The sequence below is a fragment of the Crocuta crocuta genome, unplaced genomic scaffold, assembly GCF_008692635.1.
Source record: "Crocuta crocuta isolate KB4526 unplaced genomic scaffold, BGI_CrCroc_1.0 scaffold68, whole genome shotgun sequence".
NCBI classification, from domain to species: Eukaryota; Metazoa; Chordata; class Mammalia; order Carnivora; family Hyaenidae; genus Crocuta; species Crocuta crocuta.
Window position 1 is genome coordinate 3807178 of NW_027532426.1, and position 25480 is coordinate 3832657.

A 25480-nucleotide genomic window follows, 5' to 3' on the forward strand; every position below is an offset into this window, starting at 1 on the left:
GCTGCGTGTTCAGCAAGGGTGGGGGTGGGGGAGCCGGGCCTAGGGGCCATGTGGAAGATCCGAGCCCAGCTGCCCGCCCTGTTCTGACCGGGGCCGGCTTCTCCTTCCTGTCCCGTCGCCCCTATGATTCTCTCCACCTACTTCCCAGAGTCTACCCTTTCCTCTGTCCCTTGGTTGTGTGCTCATGGCCAGGCCTGGTACCCGAATACCTCCTAACCCATCCCGGCAATGTTGTCGGGTTATTCCTTCATGGGTTGTGTAGTTTGGGGTTCGGAGGGGCTTGGGTTTGTTTTTTTGTTTTACTTCGATGGGTAGAGACTGAATCTGTGTCCATAGAGCAAGCTGAGGCTCATCCTTGATCGGGCCTGTTTCTAGATGAAATCACAGAGGAAAGTTCCTCATTTTCGTATTTTCAAGTTTAAGGGGTACAGAAAAAAATGAAGATAAAGGCCATTAGACTGGACCTCGGTATAAAAACATGGGATGGATTGGTTGAAACCACCTCTGGCAGTAACGTTTCTCTTTGATGTCCCTCCTACTGGGGGGATGGGGAGCAGGTGGAAAGGTAGACGATACTTGACATTTTTTAAAGGTAATAGAAAATAAGTCTAAGTAACAGCGTAACCAAACGTGTCCCTTTGTTGTTTAGGCAAAATATAAGCAAAAAAAGTGACAAGGTTTATTTTACACAAACTACCTTAAATGGCTTTCTCTCCCCCTCTTATGTGCTAGTTTTTACTACTCTTTTTATCCTTAAATTTTTCATAGAAAGGATTTTTTTCCACTAGTCAAGACCAGTAATAGTACTTCCATTTGGGGCATGTTCCTTCTTCTGCTTCTGCTAATTCACAAGAAGTGATTTGTCTTATTCCTAACATTTTCTTTATGAACATTCCTAGTATTTTTTAATGGTATGTAATTAATAAAACCTTTAAGAATTACCTTCTGCTGTGATTGCAGACCTTGGTAGTGGTAAGAAACTGTCTGCTTTTGGTTTTTCCTGTTAACTTTTCCAATCGGACAGAGCTTCCTGTAGGGAAGAGGAGTGTGTCTTAAAATTTTTAAACCGAGGAAGTAGCTTAGAGGACCTATGCATTACAGAAGATTGAGTAAGCTTTTCAAAAATGCATTATGTTTAGTGAACAGTTCAAGTCCAAAATGTATAGGAGCCTTTCGGGTGTTAACTGTTGACTCTTAAAGTCATTTTTCTTGGCAAATTTGCCTTGACGTTTTTATCTTTTCAGTTTTCCCGTTTCTAAATATTATCAGATTTTCCAATTTGTCTTTTTTCATTGTTCCCCTCTTGCTGAGCACTTCAAGCTAAAACAGAGGACTAGGTTTCTAAATCTATGTTTTAGCATTTTAAGTATTTACCTCTGTTATAGAAGATTACCTGCATATGTGAGATCAAAAGCCACCCTGAATATTCTTCTGGGACTAAGATTCTTTTTTAATTTAGACAATTTTACTTTCTACCCTGTCCTAACATATTCATTCGTTTAACAAATATTTCTTGAGTATCCGGCATTGTTACCTAGAAGAATCCTTTGACTACTAGATGGTCAAACTTCTTTTTTTCTGGGAGACCTAATGTGAAGATTTGGGCGCTAAGAATTCTGTCGATAGGAAAATCTGTACTTCCTTGTTAAATGCTAAGGCTGCAGGGAAGATGGGTGACTTCCTTGTGTAATATGTAACATTTTTATAGGAATCTTGAAATAGTATTGTAACATTTTCTGAGGCATGATATGGCCTGAAAAACTTAAGTTTCCCCCAGTGCTTTGGTGCTCCAGAAGCTATCCTTGATTGGTGAAATTCCCGAGAGATCGTTTCATTCACAAATGCATCTTCTCTTAATAGCCCACTTTCCTTGTGGAACTGTCCAGAGTGCTGGCAAATCCAGGAAACAGTCAGGTTGCCAGAGTGGCAGCTGGTCTACAAATCAAGAACTCTTTGACATCTAAAGATCCAGATATCAAGGCACAATATCAGCAGAGGTGGCTTGCGATTGATGCTAATGCTCGACGGGAAGTCAAGAATTATGTAAGTAACTTCATCTTCTTTTGGTCCTGTTAGCCCTAGGGAACAAGATACATCCATCCCTTCACCCCTACCCCATCCTCTCCTCCTGAACCCCCTGCAAGAAACACCTTGATCTGTTCAGTCGTTTACATAGGATAGAGCTGACAGTGTAATAAGTTTCTGAGATCTCTGCTCCACTTGAAGATAAAAATTGTATTTGATTAAAATTTTCTTTCCCAGTTCAGCTTGTCTGTACTGTGCCATCATTTCCCATCAATGAATGCAGTGGAATTTTTTTTCAGAACTAAGGTAAACAGCAGTTTGAGGAACTTGAATTAGATGCCAGAATTTGTAGAATCTGTTAATTGACACAGTATACAAATTGGTGGTTCCAGAACGTGAACTATCAGAATCACTTAGGAATGTATAACAACAGTATATATCTGTGCTTCCTCCAGAGATTCTGTTTCAGACTTAGGCTCTAGTATTTTGTAAATATTCCTGTCTTCCAAAGTGTTTTTTTTTTTCATAGCCACCCCCTGCTCTTGTAGAATTTCTGCTGTAGGTAATTCTCATTGCTTGGTGATTTAGTCATGGCACAGTATGGGGTTCAAAGGGGAACTAAGTTGTGTCCTGGGCCTTTCAAGCCCAGAGAATTGGCGAATTAAGAGTATGATATTAATGATGTTTTTCTCTACTTAATAAACAGGACAACTTCCCTTAGAAACATCTGGCTTTTAATCAGGGCGTTCAGAGAGTGGACTGATGAGTTTTGAGAAAAGTAGGATGTCCCTTGCATCATGGAGTTCTTGTGTCTTTGTTGTTGAATTAAAATCCATAATTCTAGCTGCAGCAAAAAATTCAGAATATGTGGCCAGATGTCCTCCCCACCCACCCCAGTTAATGAGGTTCTTAGTGGTCTGTCTTACATGCATGAGGCACTAAAAACGGTAAGTCAAGCCGTTGGTCCTTGGTACTTAGGGGGAAACCGGTGTGGGGGGAATTCCTAAGTGTGTACTCTGAACATGTCATGGTTCTACACATCATAGTTACTGTTTCCTGGCTCTAGGTGTCAGCATTAGGTAACTTTGTGGCCCTGGAGGCAATAACCTCTCTCTCAAGTTAATATACCCGTCCCTCTGACTGTTAATATACCACGAAGGTACTCATGACTGAGAACTAGATTATGAAAGCCAACTTATTCTGAATCCTTTTTGGAATATGTAGAGCTATTTCTAGCCACATTGGGTCTGCTTATGTAATAACATTTTAATCTTCCCTTCAGTAATTTGATATAAATGAAGCCCATTCATCAGTCACTGGAAATCTTGGTGCGTGTAGCGCCCATTCAGTTTCTCTTCCTTGAATTCCGCAGTAGTAAATGAGAGGAGACCTGATTAGAACGGTAATTGACTCTTTTTTTGGCACATCACTCTTAACACTTCTTAAAATTTGGGTAAGCTTTTGTATATGTGTTGTTGAACCCTTCTGCATGAAAAAAAAAAAGCGGTTGATGTGGCCTTTTTTCCCTTTCATAGCACCTCTGGTAATTAGTACTTTCAGTGTTGATGGCTCTCTTTTTTGAAATGTGGGTCTTGGACGCCGCTGAGAGGTACTTCCTTTTTTCTCTTCTTTCTGATAATGAGTATTTTTAGGATTACCCCAGGTCAAAAAAAGAAAAAAAAAAAAGAAAAACCTTTCTGTATTTAGGAGTTGGACATTTGTGGCCCCTAAATCACCTCAAGTAATATTAATTAAGGGTTTTCTAGAAGCAATTTAAAGGAGAAAAGATAAAATTAATGATGGGATTCGGTGCCCTCTGCCCCGTACCAGGAGATGGTGTGGTATAGGGGGAAAGCATCCTGAACTGGAACTGTTCGTCAGACATGGGTTGATACCTGTTCAGCCCTTGCTGTTTTGGACCGGTCATCTCATCCCTGCTTCCCAGCTCTGTGTCTTTGACATACAGTCTTTGTTAAAGTCCATGCCAGCTCTGGTAACCCTTGAGAGCAGAACCTTCATTTAGAATCCATCAGAACAGTTTGTTATTGGGCAGAGCTGTCGGCAGTGGGGATAGGCAGGGATGATGATATACTGTATGGGGGAAAGATGGGGAGTTCATTATTATTAGCTACAAAGCAGGATACTCAGTGACCTGACCCAGTCAGCAGAGCTGGCCTGAATATCTGGCAGCTAATCTTTGTCCTGTGTTCATGCCAGGAACAGTTAACTGTTTGCCTTTTGAGTGGACTGGTGATTCTTAGTGAGTTCATTGACTGAATTAGCTGATTGTGGTAATGATTAACCCTGGGTCAGTTGTGGCTTCATCCTTTATCTGTACGTGTGCCTTTACCCTTTACATAAATCCTGGTATGATAATCATTTCAAACAAAACCTGTTTAATAAAAGCCGGTCTCATTTTAATGGGCATATCTAACTAGTACTTGGTATCTCTTGATAGTGGAGAGAAGAGTTCTCTGATTCTTGGGCAAACAAAACAAATCCTTCCAGATTGGAAGTTAAAAGAAGGATTCATTCTTGGGTGTTGGTAATGGCATTAACTTTGTGTCTGCATTTAGTGATGTTCCCTGACCAGGGCTTTTCTATGAAAGTCACCCAGGGTGCTAAATTGTCAGTGACCAGAGGGAAGAGGATTTATTCCACATTTTATGAGTGTGAAGATCTCTTCCCTGAATCAGGCTAGACCGTGATCTACAGTGAATCAGACCCATTTGAATGTCCCAGAGTTAGCCTCATTCTCAAAGCCCACATTTTCTGTCCACAAAACAAGGCTGTGAGCATCCGCCTAGCCCAGAAGGTGAATTTTGTCATCTCTCTTGTCTTCTAACGTCCCCCTTCTGACTGTTGTTTTCTTACATTGCATTGAATGTTGACGTGAGGTGTCTGGCTTTGGAGAATTCCATTTAGAAGTAGGGGGTGGTTGGTTTTGTTTCTAGGCTCTGGGGCAGTGTTGATTATGCAGGTGTTAGTGCTGAGGCTGGTTTTGTTTTTGTTTATTGACAGCGGACTATATTGTTTGGGCCTTTTTCTTCTACCTTCACGTGTGGCCGAAAATGCAGACTGGTACAAGAGGTGTGGTGGTAGGCAAAATGTGTTCAAATATCATTAGAAATTGATATCTTTCATCTTATTTTGTGTGTGTGTGTGTGTGTGCGCAGGTTTTGCAGACTTTGGGCACAGAAACTTACCGGCCTAGTTCTGCCTCACAATGTGTGGCTGGTATTGCTTGTGCAGAGATCCCAGTGAACCAGTGGCCAGAGCTCATTCCTCAGCTGGTGGCCAATGTCACAAATCCCAACAGCACAGAGCACATGAAAGAGTCAACATTGGAAGCTATTGGTTACATTTGCCAAGATATAGTAAGTACTGCCTTCAGTATCTAACATACATTGCTCTGATACCCTCTGGTTGTCACATGCATGGTATTAGGATTGTCCTTTATTATATGATGGAGAAAACTACAGAGTGTTTTTGCAGGTAGCACTGCTTTTTATAATCTAGAATTCTATATTTGGATAGCTAGTCTATCATGTTGCTAATCATGCCCTAAAGTAAAGAGACTTGAGGATCGCAAACTAAAGACTAGAAATCTGTATGCTTGGAGAGGCTTGGAGAGGCATAGAGTCTAGACTCTTCAAAGAGGATATTCTCGGTCTTGGAACATCCCTGACCTGGATTCTTTTCCCAAGATCCTCTGTATACTATGGACACTGTTATTTTTCATTTATTTTACTTTTTTTACAGAAGCAGTTTGCCAACCCTTGATGTAGTTGGCTTAGCCGCTCCCCCCTCCCCCCCCGCATAGGCACAGCATAGTTTGTGAAATGCAGCCCTCCAGGGACTCTGACTGCTGCCGAGGTTACCCCCCTGGGTGTCTGTTTTCATATACAGACTGGATGAGGCAAAGACGTCCACAGCACTTTACCTGGATTTAGACTGCCTAGATGGCATGCCCAGGTGTTGATCCTTGGTCCTCAGAAGCTTTACTTCAGTCGGTACAGACAGACTCAAAAAACCACCAGACTGCCATTTCCCTTTGCACAGAAGGGGGGAAGAAAAAGTCAGCATTATCTCCTGCCCAGAGCCATGCTAAGAAATCAGATGAAGTTGATGAGTTTACCCTTGTTTCAGTTTGATTTTGGACTACTAGACCTTGGGATATCTTGAGGTGATTTGGATTTTGGATATTTTGAGGGATTTCCGCATGGAGATGGGTGGAAAGAGATCAGAGAAAAGTCCTGATACTCACTCGAGTGATTTCACAGTTAAAAGGACTGCTGATTAGTCATGAGCTCATTATTTTACTCCCTGCACTTCTCTGCTTGTTTCAGGACCCAGAGCAGCTACAGGATAAATCCAATGAGATTCTGACTGCCATAATCCAGGGGATGAGGAAAGAAGAGCCCAGTAATAATGTGAAGCTGGCGGCTACTAATGCACTCCTGAACTCACTGGAGTTCACCAAAGCAAACTTTGATAAAGAGGTGAGTCTCTTTTGACAAAAAGTTATGGGTTCAGAAGGTGAGAAGTAAGAGTAAAATGAGAGTTGTTTTTTTGTTTTGGGGGGTTTGTTTTGTTTTGTTTCGTTTCGTTTTAGGTTTTTGATTTAGAAAGTACTACTAGGTGCACTCCTTTCCATTCATGATTTGTGTTATGTGAGAAATGGTCATGGAGTAGGTGTTTGCCTTTTCTCATGAGGCTTTTGGGGTAAATGTGATCTGAAGTGTTTCTGACCGAAGGTTTTTCTTTTCCAGATCAAAATGTGGATATGCTCTGAGATTTTAAAAATAATACAGAAGTTGTAGAGCTTACTTTAAGTAAGGGTGGGGGGCACCTGGGTGGGTCAGTGAGTTGAACATCTGACTTTTAATTTTGTCTCTGGTCATGATCCCAGGGTCGTGGGATAGAGCCCCATGGCAGCTCTGTGCTGAGCATGGAGCCTCCTTAAAATTCTCTTACTCTCTTTCTTTCTAAAGAAAGCAAGGGGGTGGGGGACAACTGGCTGTTAAAGCACGTAACTCTTGACCTTGAAATCATGTGCTTGAGCCCCATGTTGGACATAGAGTATACTTGAAAAAAATTATAGGGACGCCTGACTGGCGTAATCGGTTAAGTGTCTGACTTCCGCTAAGGTCATGATCTCCCGATTCATAAGTTCGAGCCCCACGTCAGGCTCTGTGCTGACAGTTCAGAGCCTGGAGCCTATTTCAGATTGTGTCTCTCTCTCTCTCTTTCTGCCCCTACCCTACTCATTCTCTGTCTCTCTTAAAAATAAAATAAACATTAAAAATTAAAAATATAATTATAGAAGTTGAACTATTTCATACCTCCTTAGAAAGGTGCTTTTGAAAATTAATACATAAAGTTTTTATCTTGCCTGAAAGTATTTTCCCATATTATTTAAGTTGTTAAAATAGACAATGATGTAACATTTACATTTTAAGCATTTTTAAGTGTACAATCCAGTCGTGTTAAATATATTCCCGTTGTTCTGCAGCCAGTCTCCAGAACTTTTTCGTCTTGCAAAACTGAAACTATATGCGTTAAATAACTCTCTGTTTTCCCCTTCCCAGGCCCTGGCAACCACTCTTACTTTCTGTTTCTATGAATTTGATTAGATACCTTATTTAAGTGTAATCAGTCATACAGTATTTGATTGGCCTTTTTGTGACTGGCTTATTTCATTTAGCACAATGTCTTGGGTTCATACATGCTGTAGCATGTGTTGGAATTTCCTTTTTCAGGCTGAGTAATGTTCTGTTGTGGGTGTATATCATGTTTTGTTTATTCATCTGTCAGTGGACTTTTGGGTCGCTTCCTTTCATCTTCTGGATGTTGTGAATGCTGCTGGTCTTTGAGGCCCTAGTTTCAGTTCTTTGGGATATATATTCAAGTGGAATTGCTGGATTATATGATCTGGAAGTGTTTCCGTATATATGTTTATTGATACTTTAGCTGGGCTTGTTGCCATTTCTTGGTCTTCTTGTGGACAAAGCAGGGAGGTTCCTTTCACGTTTCAGAAGACTTAGCATAGTAGAGAGAAGTTCATGGCTCTGTTCTCTGGTGTCATACCACATTTGATGGGGATTTGCCACCTCAGAAAACAAATTTGTCTCTGAAGTAAAGCAGATGTTTTTGATTTCTCAAATTTTAAATATAAAGCAGTGGATTTTCCTAATGTAGGGATTTTTTCTTAACCATTTTTGTTTAAACTCTGTGACCTACATTTTCCTATCTACTTCCTCCTTTGAGTCTTGTTAGTGAAGGTCATTTGGGGGATTAAAAGGTTAGGGACCTCTTTAGAAGGCAGGTCACATAATAGACACTGGGGGCAAACTCTTATATAGCTTTCATAGTGCCATTCCTATGTCAGGGAGAAGCTGCTTGATTGGTTCAGGGTTATGGGATCCCAGAGGGAGTGCTAGGCTTTCCCTGAAGGAGGTAGTCTAGACTCTGCATATATGTGGTGTGTACTCTTACTCTCTTTATTTCTATTCTTCCTACAGTCCGAGAGGCACTTTATTATGCAGGTGGTCTGTGAAGCCACACAGTGTCCGGATACAAGGGTAAGTATGAGGTCAGATTTTTTAAAAAATCTGTCTTCTGTCTTTCCTAGGAAATGCCATCTCTAGCATAGTAGTTTGAAGCGTTGGGGATCAGGGGCACCTGGGTGGCTCACCTGGTTAAGCGTCTGACCCTTAGTTTCAGCTCAGGTCATGATCTCACGGATTGTGAGTTTGAGTCCTATGTCAGGCTCTATGCTCACGGCATGGACCCTGCTGGGGATTCTCTCTCTGCCCCTCCCCTGCTTGTACTCTCTCCCTCTCAAAATAAATGAATAAGCATTAAAAAGTAAAAAATAAATGTTTGGGAATCAGGTGATTTCAGAAATAAGGTTTGGCTAGCATCTAACATTGTTCTTCGTAAAAGAAGAAAAAACAGGACTTGGAAAGTTAATGTAATGCAAGCTGCTGTGGTCTTATAAAAGGTTTAAGGAAGAAATGGTCTTTGATCAACATTACTACTTGATTGCTGTGATTACACAAGTGATTGTTTTTCATTGTAGCCATTGAAACAGCTTTGCTATTGCTGTAACCTAAACCTTGACCCTGGAAACAGGTGGGAGTAACATCCAGTCTGAGTGGCATTTGTGAGTTTAGTCTTACCATAGGTTCGACAGGCACCTTTAAAGTAAAAAAAGGAAGGAAGGAAGGAAGGAAAGAAGGAAAGAAACATAAACAGGGATAGTGAAAAAAAATTAAGGGAAGAGATTGAGTTTTGGGAAATGATGACATTACCCAGATGTACCTCAACTGACCCTATAGGTTACTGTCCATTTGTGTGAAGTAGTTACATGTCTTTGTCAGACTACTTTGTTAAACTAAATAGCAAAGTAATCTTTTCTTTCTAAAAGGTACGAGTGGCTGCCTTACAGAATCTGGTAAAGATAATGTCCTTGTATTATCAGTACATGGAGACATATATGGGTCCCGCTCTTTTTGCTGTAAGTATTTCTGTTTTGCGTATTTGAGCATGTAGCTAGTTGCGAAGCCCATTGTTCTTGCAGTCTTGTCATTTCTGTAATTTTTTTACTTAATGTTATGAAATCAAAATTCCTGGAGTCCTGAGTATTAATGTTTGCGCTCATCACTAATGTGCTAAGAAGACTTGTACTATCTTTTGCTGGTAAAGAGTGTAGTTTTAAAATCAGTTTCCTGTTTCTGCCGTTCCTTTCAGACCTAGCATTCATAAATCTACATTTTTGACACTTGAATGTCTGTGGTTAAAAGTGGGGGTCTAACTTGAACTAGCACTTACTTGGGATCTGCGGTGTCTTTTTTTTTTTTCTTTTAAGATCACAATTGAAGCAATGAAAAGTGACATTGATGAGGTAGCCCTACAGGGGATAGAATTCTGGTCCAATGTGTGTGATGAGGAAATGGACTTGGCCATTGAGGCTTCTGAGGTGAGCCTGGGAGAAAGTCGGTGCCGGGGGAGAGAGCTGTTTCTCCGACTCATCTTTGGGACATAGCTCCTTTGTAGGCATTAGTCTCCTCTGGGAAGGCCTTATTTTGTGACTGGGCTTAGAGGGTGTCTCCATTTATAGAGATTTTCTTTCTCTGCCAGCCAGAGATTCTTAGGAGGGAGACAGACCCTTAATGAGGCGTGTCAGGCTTTACCAGTCAGCCAGGCATGATTTATTATAAATGTTGATATTAGTACCGTGAACACAAGGGGGCAGCAGGCAGTCACCATTTAATGAGGTGATGTCTGATGCTGAATTATTTCCTTTTGGAAGTCCTTATGCAAGCACGGGAGGCATAATTGATAGTTTACTAACTCTGGTGAAGGAATTTGATCTAGACGGAGGGGCTAGTTCTGCACTTGGCCATCTTTGAACTCAAGCTTTGTTTCCAGCCTTCCTTGTCTTGCACACCAAGAAGCAGTTTTATTTTTGGCATCATTACGTAAACTAAGTACATCTTTTGGTCCAAAGGTTAGTTAGATGACATCTTGTTAATACGAATTGAGCTTGTGATAAAGGAATATAGTTCTTAAGATTGCCTTGGTCCTTTAAGGTAGATTTATATGTATGGCCTAAAAGAATCCCATTGATGTAGACCAAAAAGTGAGCACCTCCAGAGATCACAGCGAATGTTACATTTGCTAGGTGTATTTCTGTACAGACCCCTGGGCAGCTGCTCTTGTGTGCTTCTAGTATCCTCCTGTTTGCCGCTGTCCAGAATTCGCTTTTATGTTTTTCCTCAGGCAGCTGAACAAGGACGACCTCCTGAGCACACCAGCAAGTTTTATGCCAAGGGAGCACTCCAGTACCTGGTTCCCATCCTCACACAGACACTAACCAAACAGGTGAGTTACCTCGCCGATCTAGCCAGGGAAGCCAGAAACCTTGTTGAGGATTAGTTTGCTGCGGAACAGTTTCCACAAGGGAACTCGGCCCCACTTTAGCCGGTTGGTATTCTGTTATACTTGACTCAGGAACGGCTAAATGAATCTCTAAGATCCTCTGGACTCTTGAGTTGTTGATGAAGGAGAACTGGGTCTGAACACTTCGGTCTTGATGGCGAATGAGCTACATCCGCTGCTCTGATTTGAATGCTACCTTGTCCATAAGAATGCAGGGTAACCACGCTGTGAAAGTTGCAGTACAGGTTAGCGAGAGAGATGTGCTCGTTTAGGCCACTATAAATATCTGCTACTATCTGGATTGTTTTCATGAGTTCACAGTATGTATGTTTACTTTTAAAATGCTGGTGAGGTTGGATAAGAATTACTCAGATCCCAATGAAGGACTCCAACCCATGGAAGAAATTTCCAATCCTTCATGATCATTAACATCCATAAGATTCAGGACAAAGTAAAAGTGATGACTTCATAAAGATAGATATAATGTATAAACATAGAAGCTTATTTTATAAGAAGTACATTTTGGTTGGCATTGTTCCCTTTAATTTCAGGCATGACAGTTTTTCTTGGTATGGTGTTTGGAAGGATTCTGTATCTCCTCTCTCCTGACGCATGTAAAATATTGCCAGAGGGCTAGGAGTGCTCTGAGGAAACATTGCTGTCCCTTTGAGCACTGCAGAATTTCCTTGTACACAGAGAAGTTATTTGGTTTTAGGGAAGTACATGACTTTGAATACAACAATCTCGAAAGATAAGTAGAGATGTATTTGGTTTGAAGTGCACTGGGAGCTCTCTCAAATTTTCATCTCCTCTTTCAGTTTTAACAGTCACTTCTTACGTTGTGACCTTAGTGTCTTCGCTTTTGTATATTTTTGTTGTCCTTTTTGCATTTGGGAACAAATAATTCTTTAGGTACGTAAAATTCTGAAGGTGCCTAAGGTAGCCTACCTTAAATTGATTATGTGGCGTGAATAGCCACAATAAGGAAGCTAGACGTTGAATTCTAGTTTCCGGAGAAATCCGAGTGGAATCTTGGTTTTGACTTTGGTTTTGGTTTAACTTTTCATTGAACTATAGTAATTATTAGCACACCAGAAGCCGCCTCACGGCTTCCTTTACCTCTTCCTACTCATTCCCTCCCTCATCTTTACCATCATAGATTAATTTGGGTTGATTTGGGGCTTTACTTAACTAGAATCATATGGTGTATACTCTTGCTCTGCCTTTCGCTTCAGTTCCATCCTTGTTGCATGTAGTGGACGTTTGTCCGTGTCCTTGTATAGTACTAAGTGGGACTTCCTTCCATCTGCATCTTATTTAATTAACAAAGGCTATGCTTTGATGAATCTTTACGGAAGAGATTAAAATATAAAGGTTTCTATGGGGTGGCTCAGTCTGTTGAGTGTCCAACTCTTGATTTTGGCTCGGGTCATGATCTCCTGGTTTGTGAGATCAAGCTCTGCATTGGGCTCCACGCTGATAGCATGGAGCCTGTTTGGGATTCTTGCTCTCTCTGTTCCTCCCCTGCTCTCATGCATGTGCGCTCGCTCTTGCTCAAAATAAATAAATTTTAGTATTTTTTATAAATATGTATATATATGGGTGTATATATACAAGTCTTATATTTTATTTACGTCCCCAAAACTTAAGTTCCAACGACATTTGGGAGTAGCCAGAAGATCTTTGGAGTTAGTGAAACTTTTTTTTTTGAGTTGAAGTGATTCTTTGAACGAAAACAGAACTAGTGCCGCATTCTCATCATCAGGACGAAAATGACGACGATGACGACTGGAACCCCTGCAAAGCAGCAGGTGTGTGTCTTATGCTTCTGGCTACCTGCTGTGAAGATGACATCGTCCCACACGTCCTCCCCTTCATTAAAGAACACATCAAGAACCCTGACTGGCGGTACCGTGATGCAGCAGTAATGGCTTTTGGCTGTATCTTGGAAGGACCAGAGCCCAATCAGCTCAAACCACTAGTTATACAGGTGAGGCTGGGGGCTTTTCCGTGGGATATTTATTGTTCGAGCTTTTTACTCAAAAGCATGCCTTTATTTTATTTTATTTTATTTTTTTTAATGTTTTATTTATTTCTAGGAGAGAGAGAGAGAGACAGCGTGAGCAGAGGAGGGTCAGAGAGAGAGGGAGTCACAGACTGAAACAGGCTCCAGGCTCTGAGCTGGCAGTCAGCGCAGAGCCCGACGCAGGGCTTGAACCCACGAACCGCGAGATCATGACCTGAGCGAAAGTCGGATGCTTAACCGACTAAGCCACCCAGGCGCCCCATCCAGCATGCCTTTATTTTAAAAACAAACTGAAGCGTCCGACTTCAGCTCAGGTCATGATCTCACAGTTGGTGGGTTCAAACCCCATGTCGGGCTCTGTGCTGACGGCTAGCTCAGAGCCTGGAGCCTGCTTCAGATTCTGTGTCTCCCTCTCTCTCTGACCATCCCCTGCTCGCTCGCTCGCTCTCTCTCTCTCTCACACACAAATAAATAAAACATTAAAAGAATTTTTTTCAGAACAAACTATACGTGCTCCTCCACAGAGGTTATTTCTGGATTGTCAACAAAACTCAGGACTTGAGAAAATGCAGAAAAAGTCTCCTTTACTCCCATTACTGAAGGAATAGCATTCTTAACTCTTAGTGTTGAGCTGTGTAGCTGTCTTCTGTGTGCACATACGCGGGTGCAACAGGATGGACGTCTTCCCGTGCAGCACTCTTAGGACTTGTGTTTTCAGTTACTGCTGTATCATAAACGTCCCCATAATTTTTATGTGAAGATTCTGTCCTGAGGACAAAATGATATCTGTGTAATGAAAAGTCTTGTAGAACTAGTGTGTTTTACTATCACACATGATCCGAGAGTCCATTGGAATTGAGTGTAGTGCCTGTGGCACTCAGCCTGTCCCAGTGGAGCCAGCCTTATGGAGGTGCACCACCTAAGTGATTTTAGTGGAAGTCTGCTGGACGCTTTTTCCTGCTAGACGTTTAGTGAAACTCTCTGCTGGGATTTGGTGAAGAGAGGACTGTTTCACTTCTCCTTTTAATTTTATTATACTATTCAATATAGGACAGACATATCTTTTAAAATGACAGATGGTCTCTATGCTTTGGGTTAAAACCCAAAGCCATCAGGGGGCCACTGGGTAGCTCTGTCAGAAGACCGTGCAACTCTCGGTCTTGAGTTGGGAGTTTGAGCTCTATATTGGGTGTACAGATTACTAAAAAAAAAATTTTTAAAGAAAAATCCCAACCGTCAGCATTTTCTCCTCTGAGGTATCAGTCAACATGAATCTTGATCTTTGTTTTGCTCTGCTAATAATGGCTGTGTTTGCAGGCTATGCCCACCCTAATAGAATTAATGAAAGACCCCAGTGTGGTTGTTCGAGATACAACTGCGTGGACTGTGGGCCGAATTTGTGAGCTGCTCCCTGAAGCTGCCATCAATGATGTCTACTTGACCCCGCTGCTGCAGTGTCTGATTGAGGGCCTCAGTGCTGAGCCCAGAGTGGCCTCAAATGTGTGCTGGGTAAGGCTTTTCCTTCCACTGAGCTATGGAGCTGGGCTGAGCCCCTGGCAGGGAGGTGGGAGGTGTGGGAGAGAGATGGGTCTACCTCACTGGAGGGCCTTTTCTGAATAGCATCTCCTTCCTCATTTAAAATCTGGGGGATGCCAATTGCATGAGCCAGTGGGAGCTGTTGACTCATGGTGACTGGTTCCCAAACCATTTAGAACAGTCATGCTAACCCGGTGGGAAAACTGTCTGGACCTGGTTTTCTTTCTTCAGTTGCTTGGGGACAAGAAATTTTTGATTAAGGTAAAGAGTTGCAAGCTATAAAAAGTACCATTGCTGGGAAGGGGACAAAAGTAGGCGGCCCAAGTGCTGAGTCAGTGCAGGCTGAAGGTATTTCATTAGGGACCTTTGGGGGTGTGGGGGAGGAAGTTCAGATGAGGAAGGAGTGGGGCTAAAAGCCTTTCTGTAAGTGGAAAAAGAAATGACGTAGCGGCAGGTATTTGTGGTAGATGAAAGGACACTGCTACGGAGAGAGGTTGGAGTGGGACAAATGACATAAATAGATAAATACATGAGTAAATATTTAGTTTTAAGGATACCTCTTGTTAAGTGATCATCTTGAGGACCTTGACAGGAAAAGTTGAGAGGATTCACTGGCATTGAGTGATTGATTCTTAGGTCGTTTGGAAAGGAACCCCCACCCATGGCGTGTTAAAGAAAAAGGAGGTTATCCTGGGGAGGGGTTCTTTTCAGGACTAATATTAACTGTGTCTCTGTTGAAGGCTTTCTCGAGTCTGGCTGAAGCTGCTTATGAAGCTGCAGATGTGGCTGATGATCAGGAAGAACCAGCTACCTATTGCCTCTCTTCTTCTTTTGAACTCATAGTTCAGAAGCTCCTGGAGACCACAGACAGGTGACTGACCGCACCCAGAAGCGGGTGTATCTTTGCATCCAGCTCCTTTTGCCTTGTGTAGGGGGGCATCTGTCTAACCTAATCATAGGAACAGAAAGCATTAAGAGAATCTTATGGGACACTGTTTAAATAAGAAAGGGACACATGGCTGGCTCAGTCAGAGCATGCAACCCTTGATTTCAGGGTCATAGTTTGAGCCCCATGTTGGGGCTTTGAAAAAAAAATAAAATAAGAAAATACATGAGTGCTTGGGTGGCTCAGTTGGTTAAGTGTCCAACTTCGGCTTAGGTCATGATCTCACGGTTCATGGGTTTGAGCCCCATGATGGGCTCTGTGCTGACTGCCAGCTCAGAGCCTGGAGCCTGCCTCAGAGTCTGTGTCTCCCTCTCTCTACCCCTCCCCCACTTGTGCTCTGTCTCTTTCTCTCAAGAATAAATAACAGTTAAAAAAATTTTTTAATGTTAAAAAGTAGAGATTTATTTTTAAGTAATTTCTACACCCATTGTGCAGCTCGAATTTACAAACCCAAGAACAAGAGTCACAGGCACCACCAACTGAGCCAGCCAGGCACCCGTGAAATGTAGTTTTATGGGGCTAGAAGTTGGAATAACCTTTCATTTTGGTTGTATGAGCTCTACCTAAAGCCATGCTTAAAAGGAACCATTAGGAAGAAGCTGGGTTTGTTTTATTTATTTATTTATTTATTTATTTTTTTTACTGTTTTATTTATTTCTGAGAGAGAGACAGCATGAGCAGGGTAGGGTCAGAGAGAGAGAGAGACACAGAATCTGAAACAGGCTCCAGGCTCTGAGCTAGCTGTCAGCACAGAGCCCGACGCGGGGCTTGAACCCAGGAACCACAAGATCATGATCTGAGCCGATCATGGCTCAATCAACTGAGCCACCCAGGCACCCCCCCCCTTTTTTTTTTAATGCTTATGTTTGAGAGAGAGCAGCAGAGGGACAGAGAGAGAGGGAGACACAGAATCTGAACCAGGCTTTAAGCTGTCAGCGCAGACAGCACAGTTCACAGGGCTCGAACTCACGAGCCATGAGATCATGATCTTAGCCAAAGTCGGACGCTTAACTGCCTGAGCCACCCAGGCACCCTTCAGCATTTTAAACTAGTTTCTTTCCCTATAATTTTAGCCCCTTCCCAAAGAGCCATTCTAAAGTTTAAGTAGGCCTGGAGACCCATAACGAAGGTAGCCATTGGCTTCACAGTTGAAAATTTGTGTCCTGGTTGTATTGTGTTGTCAAACTCAAACCACGTTTGCAACCATATCACTTTCTAAGATCCTCTTTTTCTTTTTTTCTTTTTTAAACGTTTATTTATTTTTGAGAGAAAGTGTGTGAGCAGGAGAGGGGCAGAGAGAGAGGGAAACACAAAATCCAAAGACAGGCTCCAGGCTCTGAGCTGTCAGCACGCTCCCCGACGCGGGGCTCAAACTCAAAAACTGGGAGATCATGACCTGAGCTGAAATCAGATGCTTAACTGACTGAGTCCCCCAGGTGCCCCATAGGATCCTTAGTTTCTTTGCAACAAGGTCTGTGTCATTAACAACTCTCTTCTTTCTCAGGTGAGACTTTAACGTTGTTGTGTGTTCCTTGCAGACCTGATGGACACCAGAACAACCTGAGGAGTTCTGCATATGAATCTCTGATGGAAATTGTGAAAAACAGTGCCAAGGATTGTTACCCTGCAGTGCAGAAGACAACTCTGGTTATCATGGAGCGACTGCAGCAGGTGCTCCAGATGGAGGTGAGACTGGGCTTTCCAGCATGGTAGGAGGTAGGGCATGGTCTCTCTTCTTGGTGTTTATATTTACATGTAAATCTGTATTTTCTCAGAGAGGTGTAAGGCTTACACAAATTGCTCCATTAAGTGCATTGCTCATCCCAGTTTATGTGCACGCATCACACCGTATACATATGTTAAGTTTGTTTCCTACATTAACCTTACCAGAGATGATTTAATGGTTGACAAACCCAGCAAAAATGGAAGCATTGAGGAAGTTCAGAGCTCTTTTAGAAGGTGTTTATTCAGAGTATGATGATCTTCTTTTCTTTGTAGTCACATATCCAAAGCACGTCGGATAGGATCCAGTTCAATGACCTCCAGTCTTTGCTCTGCGCAACTCTTCAGGTACAGTGGTGTTCTGTCACTTACCAGTTCTCAGGCTGATCAGAAAGTGTTTTCGAGGGGCGCCTGGGTGGCTCAGTCGGTTAAGCGTCCAACTTCGGCTCAGGTCTTGATCTCACGGTTCATGGGTTCCAGCCCCACATCGGGCTCTGTGCTGACAGCTGGCTCAGAGCCTGGAGCCTGCTTCAGATTCTGTATCTCCCTCTCTCTCTCTGACCCTCCCCTGCTCATGCTGTCTCTCTCTCTCAGAAATAAATAAAACATTAAAAAAATAATTTAAAAAAAGTGTTCTTGAAAGCCTTTATCTGTGGTTGATTGAGAGAGTTTTCCCTATTCTGTCCATAAAGGCAGAATTTGTCTTTTGCCCAGTTTAGGGAAGGAAACTACTGGTTTTATGATGGTCCTCCCAGCTGTATAGCTATGTTGTGTTGGCAGCTTGCAGTCTTTGGATTTTATTGGGTTGTCCAAGTGTAGCCCAGCCAGATTTGGTCCCCAGCTATGGTTCACTCGGCTAGAAAATGTAGCCTTGAGTTTTTCTACCATCTTTTGAAACAAAAGTTCCTATGGGAAGCTTTATTATAATCTATGTCTTAGAACCTGTTATTCAGAGTAGTCTTTTGAGGGGAGACCAGGAATCCGAAAATCAAACGACACTCATTCATGACTGGACTCCTGGAGTGGCTGAAGTGCTATTCCCTTTTTTAACCAAAGATCAGGAAAACCTTGGAAATTGTCTAATGCTTACTTACATAGGTACTAGGTTTTAGTATGAGTGAGGCTAACTAGGTCATCTTCCCTGTGAACTCCCTTTTCTTTCATAGCCAAACTTAACTTTTTTTTTTAAGCTTGACTGTTAAGGTCTTTCCTTAGATCTGGTAAATATAGGAATGATCTGGTAACATTAGTTGAAACAAATTAAAGGCTAAGGAGTGAGGTTTGAGGAATATTGAATTAGGATAATTCACTTGGCTTTATTTTTTCAAAGCTATTTCTTTGCCAGCATCTGTAAATAGGTTAGAATATAGGAAGAATTGTTTTATGAGTAGAAACTATAATACAACCTATAGTTTTTTAAAGCTCAAATAAATTCAGCTGCCATTCCAGGAAGATTGGAATGTGGGGTCTGCTGATGGTTTTATCAGACAATGAATGACCTGGAGAAGAGATGACTTTATGTACCATGGAAGATCATCTCGTGTTCATTCTGAACTGGGAAATAGAAGGGATATTAAAATGCATGTTTTGTTGGAGGTGATTTACACTGTGAAGCTTTTGATTACAAAAAGTATATTTGGTTTTTCCAAAAAAAAAAAAAGTCAAGGGAGTTAATGGATTTTTTTTTCTTTTTTTTTAGAAAGGTATGTATAGGGTTCTGATTGGAGGCTTTAGAATCAACAGATCCTGAACTCTTTCTTGTTCATTTCACAGAATGTTCTCCGGAAAGTGCAACATCAAGATGCTTTGCAGATCTCTGATGTGGTCATGGCCTCCCTATTAAGGATGTTCCAAAGCACAGCTGGGTCTGGGGGAGTGCAAGAAGATGCCCTGATGGCAGTTAGCACCCTGGTGGAAGGTCAGTGAGCCAAAATTGGGCAAGGAGCGTCTTTAGGGCATGGGAGTTTCAAAGGCCAGGGGGGATTTTTGACCACAGAGAGCATGGTCATGTCTTCTCATTTACTGGGGCATGACTTGAGTGCAGAGTTGGGTTAAACATAAGTATGAATTTGTACGTACCTGCTTTGCCACTCTCGTTCAAATAAATAGGCCAGTTTGCAGCTCAGATTGGCAGTGTTTTGGGGTGAAAACTGTTATCGCCTACCCCATATATGTCAGGTTCCTTTTTCCCCTGAAAGTCTACTTGCTTTATTCAGGTTTGGCTCCTTTCAAGGAAGGAGGAAAGAAAGGTTTCTGTTTTCTTTGCTGGAACTTGCTACCTTCTGGTTCAAGTTGTAATGCTTCAGACTCCAGGTTGACACATCATGGTCCTTTGTATGGGATGGAGTGAAACATTGAGAGCTCTAGGAATTAATTGGTTTTCTGGTTGTTCTATGTCTGACTATACAAAATTGCTTTGGGGGAGTCATGTCTGCTTCAGACTCTTTGAAGGGCCGTTTAAAAGCACAGTAAAGAGCACTTCAGAAACCTGAAATGCTTCTTCAGGGATGGCCTGTAAGGTGTATTACCAAGATCATTACCTGAGGACTACTTCTCTGAGGACCAGACCTATTTCCAGCTTAAGGAGCATATGTTCAACTGATCTGGCCCCATGTAACTGCCCTGACAGGACACGGCAGTTCATTATGACTCCTGGAGTGGTGAATTCGGAAAGAAGCCCAGTTGGCTTTCCCTGACTGGCTTGTTAAATAAGTCCTTGATGGAGTTGCCCAGGGACGGACTCTGTCTTAAAGCTGGCTGCCAGAGAAGGTGTGTTACAACCCGACGAAGAGGTGGCCAAGAGTTAGTATTGTTGGCTCATCCAACTCAAAATTTACCCTGACATTCCTTGGAAAAAAAACCATTTGAATTTCTTTCAGCCAAAGTGAAAAATCCCACTCCGTGGAGATTTGGCATTATCTTCAGGGCATAAGAGTTAGGCTCTTGCAGCACTTAGGAAGTGGGCTTGTTGGAGACACCCTTAATGTCTTCATGGGAGAATTGGTAATTATTGCACGCTCCACCCAACCTGTTGTGTGGAGTGAATACGTTTTGGGAGAGCTGGAGTGGTTATTTTTGCTCACTTCTGTGATATCCTTTGGTGCTAACAGTTTGCTTCTTTGCAGTCTTGGGTGGTGAATTCCTAAAGTACATGGAGGCCTTTAAACCCTTCCTGGGCATTGGATTGAAAAATTATGCTGAGTACCAGGTAGTCTATGCTTTTCGGTAGAATACATTTATATTCTCGTTTATACCGGACAGTCATGGTGGTACAAATCCAGGCAGTCTCAGTGCCTTGTCCCTGGGTGCAAAGCTACCCAATTCTGTTGCCCTGAGTGTGTGAACTAGAAGTAGTCCATGAAAAAAACCAGGATGTTAGATGTACCAGCACAGCGCCCTAAGAGCAGGGCTTATTCCTTCTCTTTCTTAACCACCTGGCTCTTGTCACCATCGTTCCTGGGGAATATTGTCATTTTTGTCATTTCTTAATGATAACCTTGGGTGTCTTAGTTCTTTTCCTGCCATACTGGTTGTTAAAATGAGCAAATCTCTGAGAAGTAGAATGTTTTCTTTGTCCACTCTAGGCTCAGGTGATAAAGGAGCAGCAGCTAAGTAAAAATAATGCCTTATTGAGGTGACCGGGTGGCTCAGGTCGGTTAAGCATCCGACTTCGGCTCAGGTCATGATCTCGCAGTTTGTGAGTTCGAGCCCCGTGTCAGGCTCTGTTGCTGACAGCTCAGAGCCTGGAGCCTGCTTCCGATTCTGTGTCTTCCCCACTCTCTGCTCCTCCCCTGCCCATGCTCTGTCTCTCGATAGTAAACATTTAAAAATTTTTAAAAAATAATAATAATGCCTTACCCTGCAGTTGGCCTTTTCTGTTTGGGAGATCATTTCCTGGATTCTTTGCAGGTTTGTTTGGCAGCTGTGGGCTTAGTGGGAGACTTATGCCGCGCCCTGCAGTCCAACATCTTACCTTTCTGTGACGAGGTGATGCAGCTCCTCCTGGAGAACCTGGGGGTGAGTGTCCACACGCACAAGCCAGTCTACTAGGATCTGAAGAAATTGTCAATTGGAAACATGATTAAAAACTTAGTGAGAGGGAGCTCTAAGTTGCCAGAAGATTACCTGTAGATGTAGGAAGAAAGGAATTGTTCCTTTTCACAAAGTCATTATGTAAAGTAAGGTTGTAAAGTTAAAGGAATGCATGCTCGCTACATGGAATGGGGGTGCAGGGAAGCCAGTGAAGAATATACATAATCCCTCTTTTCAGAGAGAACCCTTAATTGTGGTCTGTACACAGCAAGTTAGTAGTTGTTTGTTATAACCTTTGGATGGAACATGTTTTGACTTTTATTAATTTGCTTTTCTCTCTTTTTTTGTCAGAACGAAAATGTCCACAGGTCTGTGAAGCCACAGATTCTGTCCGTGTTCGGTGATATTGCGCTTGCTATTGGTGGAGAGTTTAAAAAATATCTAGAGGTCGTCTTGAATACTCTTCAGCAGGCTTCCCAAGCCCAGGTGGACAAGGTACGCTTAAAGCTGTCTTTAAGTCCAGCCCTGACTGGATGAGGGGGGTTTTTGACAGCCCTACAACTAAAGCTTCTTTGAATCATGGACATTGTTTTGTCTCTTACAGTCGGACTATGACATGGTGGATTATCTGAATGAGCTGCGGGAAGGCTGCTTGGAAGCCTATACTGGAATTGTCCAGGGACTGAAGGGAGACCAGGAGAACGTGCACCGTTGAGTATACAGCCCAGTTGACTTAGTCCAGAGTTCACTTAGCCAAAGGGGCGATGCCTCTAGTTCTGTCGCTTGTGGACTTAAAGGAAGGGGAGAAGGAATAGTGCCCTGATGAAAAGAGTTGCTTTTGGGGAGAGAATATTTCTGTTCCTCTTTATCTGCTGCCAGGTCTTCCCTTCCATGAGCATTGTAAGGGATGGGATCCTGCGAGGCTCTGGTGCTGGTCGGCGTCTACACCAGCCCTGAGTGGCAGTTGTGAGCACATCCACACCCCCAGTGTGATTGAATTAAAGGACTGGGAGATCAGATTTCCTCTGGCACCTGATGTTTCTGTTACTGATCGGGGAAATATTCGTCCTTTACCTCTTTGATACCACAGGCTTAGAGGAAAGGCTCCAATTGTTCCTTCTCTATTATTTCTGCTTGTAACAAAGGGACTATCTGCCTCTTGTATCGATGTGAAAAATGACATCTTAATTTCAGAAAATAGTTCGGTGTGACCATGTGCAACTAAAGCTGCGACCTGAAACCAGTCTCCTGGGGGGATAGTGTATTTGGAAATTTTGAAATGAGGGGTGTAGTCCTGCCAGGGGTGGGACAGCTTCATCAGACTTTCTCTTTCTTTTATAGCGGATGTGATGCTGGTACAACCCAGAGTAGAATTTATTCTGTCTTTCATTGACCACATTGCTGGAGATGAGGATCATACAGACGGAGTAGTAGCTTGTGCTGCTGGACTGATAGGGTAGGTGATGTTCTCTTTCCAGTAGCTACATAGAACTTTTGGAAAATGCGAAGACAGGTGATAAACAATTTTGAGTGTAGCCTGGATGGTGATTACGTACTTCTTTGACATGGATGCTTCTCTTTTTTAGTGTGTTTATTTTGAGAGTGGGGGAGAGAAGAAAGGCAGAGAGAGGCAATCCCGAGCAGGCTCTGTCCTGTCCGTGTAGAGCCCAGCATGGGGCTCAGTGCCACAGACCAGGAGATCATGGTCAGACCTGAAATCAAGAGTTGGACACTTAACCGACTGAGCCACCCAGGTGCCCTGGTGTTTCTTTCTTCAGTAGAGCCCATGGTGTCCTGTTATGAGTTCTCACAGAGGAGAATTTATTCCAGACCTTAGCTCTAGTCTCATTCCAGACTCTCCAGGTTTCTAATTTCTCTTCGTTAAACTCTATGAAGCGAGTTCTCAGAGGTGTAGGAGCAACAGCAGGCATTTGTCTGTCCCACATTCTGAGGTTGGTTAACAAATTGCCTGCGTCTAGCCTCCTCTGTTGAAAAGTGTGTGAGGCATCGTTAGAAGAAGGAACCGTGAGTTAGTTGGGGGACCTACTGCAGTCCTCTCTCTCCAGAGTTCATTCGTGCACCTGGTGAGGGCAGGTGCTCAACTTACCCTTAACATTTCTTCCAGCTTTAAAAAATAGGGGAACACAGGGGCACCTGGGAGGCTCGGTCGGTTAAGCGTCCGACTCTTGATTTCAGGTCGGGTCATGACCTCACGGTTCAGGAATTTGAGCCCCTGCATCAGGCTCTGTGCTGGCAGCTTGGAGCCTGGTTGGGATTCTGTCTCTCCCTCTCTCTGCCTCTCACCTGCTTCCGTTCACACTCTCAAAATAAATGTTAAAAAGCAGATACATATACAAAGAAAACCCACAACTAGCTTAGCACTGATTTGGAAGGCTCAAAACATGATAATTTGGGGCCAGGAGCTGACTGTCAGGTGTGTTTATTCTGCACAGGGACTTGTGTACAGCATTTGGGAAGGACGTACTGAAATTAGTAGAAGCTAGGCCAATGATCCATGAACTGTTAACTGAAGGACGGAGATCGAAGACTAACAAAGCAAAAACCCTTGCTACATGGGCAACAAAAGAACTGAGGAAACTGAAGAACCAAGCTTGGTAAGAGTTCGTCTCCATTGCCCTCTTTCTTCTACTCTCGTGGGGAGGAGGCACAGTTCCTTCAGACTATTGCGACAAGGGCTGCCTTTCCCGGGGTGTTTTGTTTTGTATCCCTTCCCATATAAGTGCTTTTAAGCCAAGCCTTTGTTCCTCAGGCTTGTACTAGTGGAAGGATTGGGCATCCTCAGTCTTTCCTTGAGCCAAATACTTGATTTCTCGTGCTGATGAGGAACAGAACTTAAGTAACTAGAATTCAGTGAAGGCTCCACGTGATTTGGGGTCCTAATAAAGTCATTGGTAATGGCATTTTCCCAGTATTTTCTTTCTCCTGCTCTTTTTTTTTTTTTTTTTTTTTTTTTNACGCTGCATAGCTCTACAGAGGATATCCGAAGTCAAGAGTTGTGTAACCCTTGCTTTTTGTTTTCTTTTCAATTTTTGAGAGAGGGGAGGGGAGAGGCAGGGAGAGAGAATCCCAAGCAGGCTCTGCATTGTCATTGTAGAGGGGCTCACTAACCGTGAGATCATGACCTGAGCTGAAATCAAGAGTCAGACGCTAAACTGACTGAGCCACCCAGGCACCCTTGACCGTTGCTTTCAAATGTAGTCTTCCTTTACGTTTTTCAGCTCTTACATACTATTGTCTTATTCCAGAGATCTCAATAAAATTGGCTATTTTGAGTTTTGTCTTGTTAGCTTTCCTCCCACCCTCTAATCTAGGTGCTAATGGAGAGAGCAGGTAGCTGGCACATAGGAAGACAAGAAAAACAATTAGTTCTTCTATTGGGACAAACTAGACAAATTCATTTCTGGCTTGTGAGCACTTACTTGTAGGAATCAGAAGCTTTTGACTCTTCCAGCTGTATGTGATCTCAAAGTTGACTTGTTTTCCATCTATTTTTAGATCTGTTACCATTGGGATGATAACCTGAGACCCCCACTGGAAATCTCCAATCTTTTGAAAAACCCGGAAGTGAGGAGTGTGCACGGATGCTGAATGTTTGGGAATGAGAGGATGAGTGAGTGAGGCTTGAAAACACACCACATTGAAAATCCTGCCACGGCCGCAGCCGCAGCCGCCAACAGCAGCGCTGTTAGTGAGCTAAGTAAGCACTGACTTCGTAGAAAACCATAACGTCGGCCATCTTGGAAAAGAGAAAAACGATGGATTTACTTGCTTAGGAAAAAAAAAAGAAAGTTCTCTCTTCCCAGGACAGGCTAGGACTAGCTTTTCTGTCTTTTGGCCGGTGCCGAGTGGAGTGACTGGTTTGGGAGAGGAGGAGGGACTGGGTTCAGCTGTGGTGCTTTGTTGTAAAAGGCAGTCTGGCCTTTGCTACTGATAAGAAAGATGGAGCCTGGGTCTCAAGCCCACCTTTGGTGTATCTTTGCCACACGGTACTGTACGCGTGCCGGCTAAAAGGAGGGTGAGGGATTCCTTACAGTCTGAGAATGAGTGTGTGTGAGTGAGGCGGTATCCACATTCTCAACTTCAAGTCATTGCAGTTCTTTTTCCCAGAAAAAAAAGGGTTAGATGTTGCATTTCATAAAACTAACCGAAGTTCTGTCTACTGATGCAGCACAAGAAATGTGTTTAAAAAAAAAAAAAAAAAAAAAAAAAAAAAAAAAAAAAANAAA

The 25480-nt window shown here is 42.8% G+C and overlaps 1 protein-coding gene across 2 annotated transcripts; it reads left to right on the plus strand.

Moving 5' to 3' along the window:
* The first annotated feature begins 1865 nt into the window (after window positions 1-1865).
* On the plus strand, window positions 1866-25480 carry KPNB1 (karyopherin subunit beta 1). 2 transcript variants are annotated; one of them, XM_077779376.1, is made up of 20 exons: window positions 1866-2043; window positions 5202-5402; window positions 6375-6527; window positions 8550-8609; window positions 9458-9547; window positions 9899-10009; window positions 10813-10914; window positions 12737-12961; window positions 14315-14506; window positions 15274-15404; window positions 17018-17165; window positions 17478-17549; window positions 18975-19119; window positions 20327-20409; window positions 21111-21218; window positions 21585-21728; window positions 21838-21943; window positions 22575-22689; window positions 23687-23848; window positions 24750-25480. In XM_077779376.1, coding segments are annotated over exons 2-20 (2196 nt in total). In that variant the 5' UTR covers window positions 1866-2043; window positions 5202-5354; the 3' UTR covers window positions 24751-25480. The 2 variants fall into 2 exon arrangements, with proteins under 2 accessions (XP_077635502.1, XP_077635501.1); XM_077779375.1 differs by lacking the exon at window positions 1866-2043 and having other exon boundaries at window positions 5258-5402.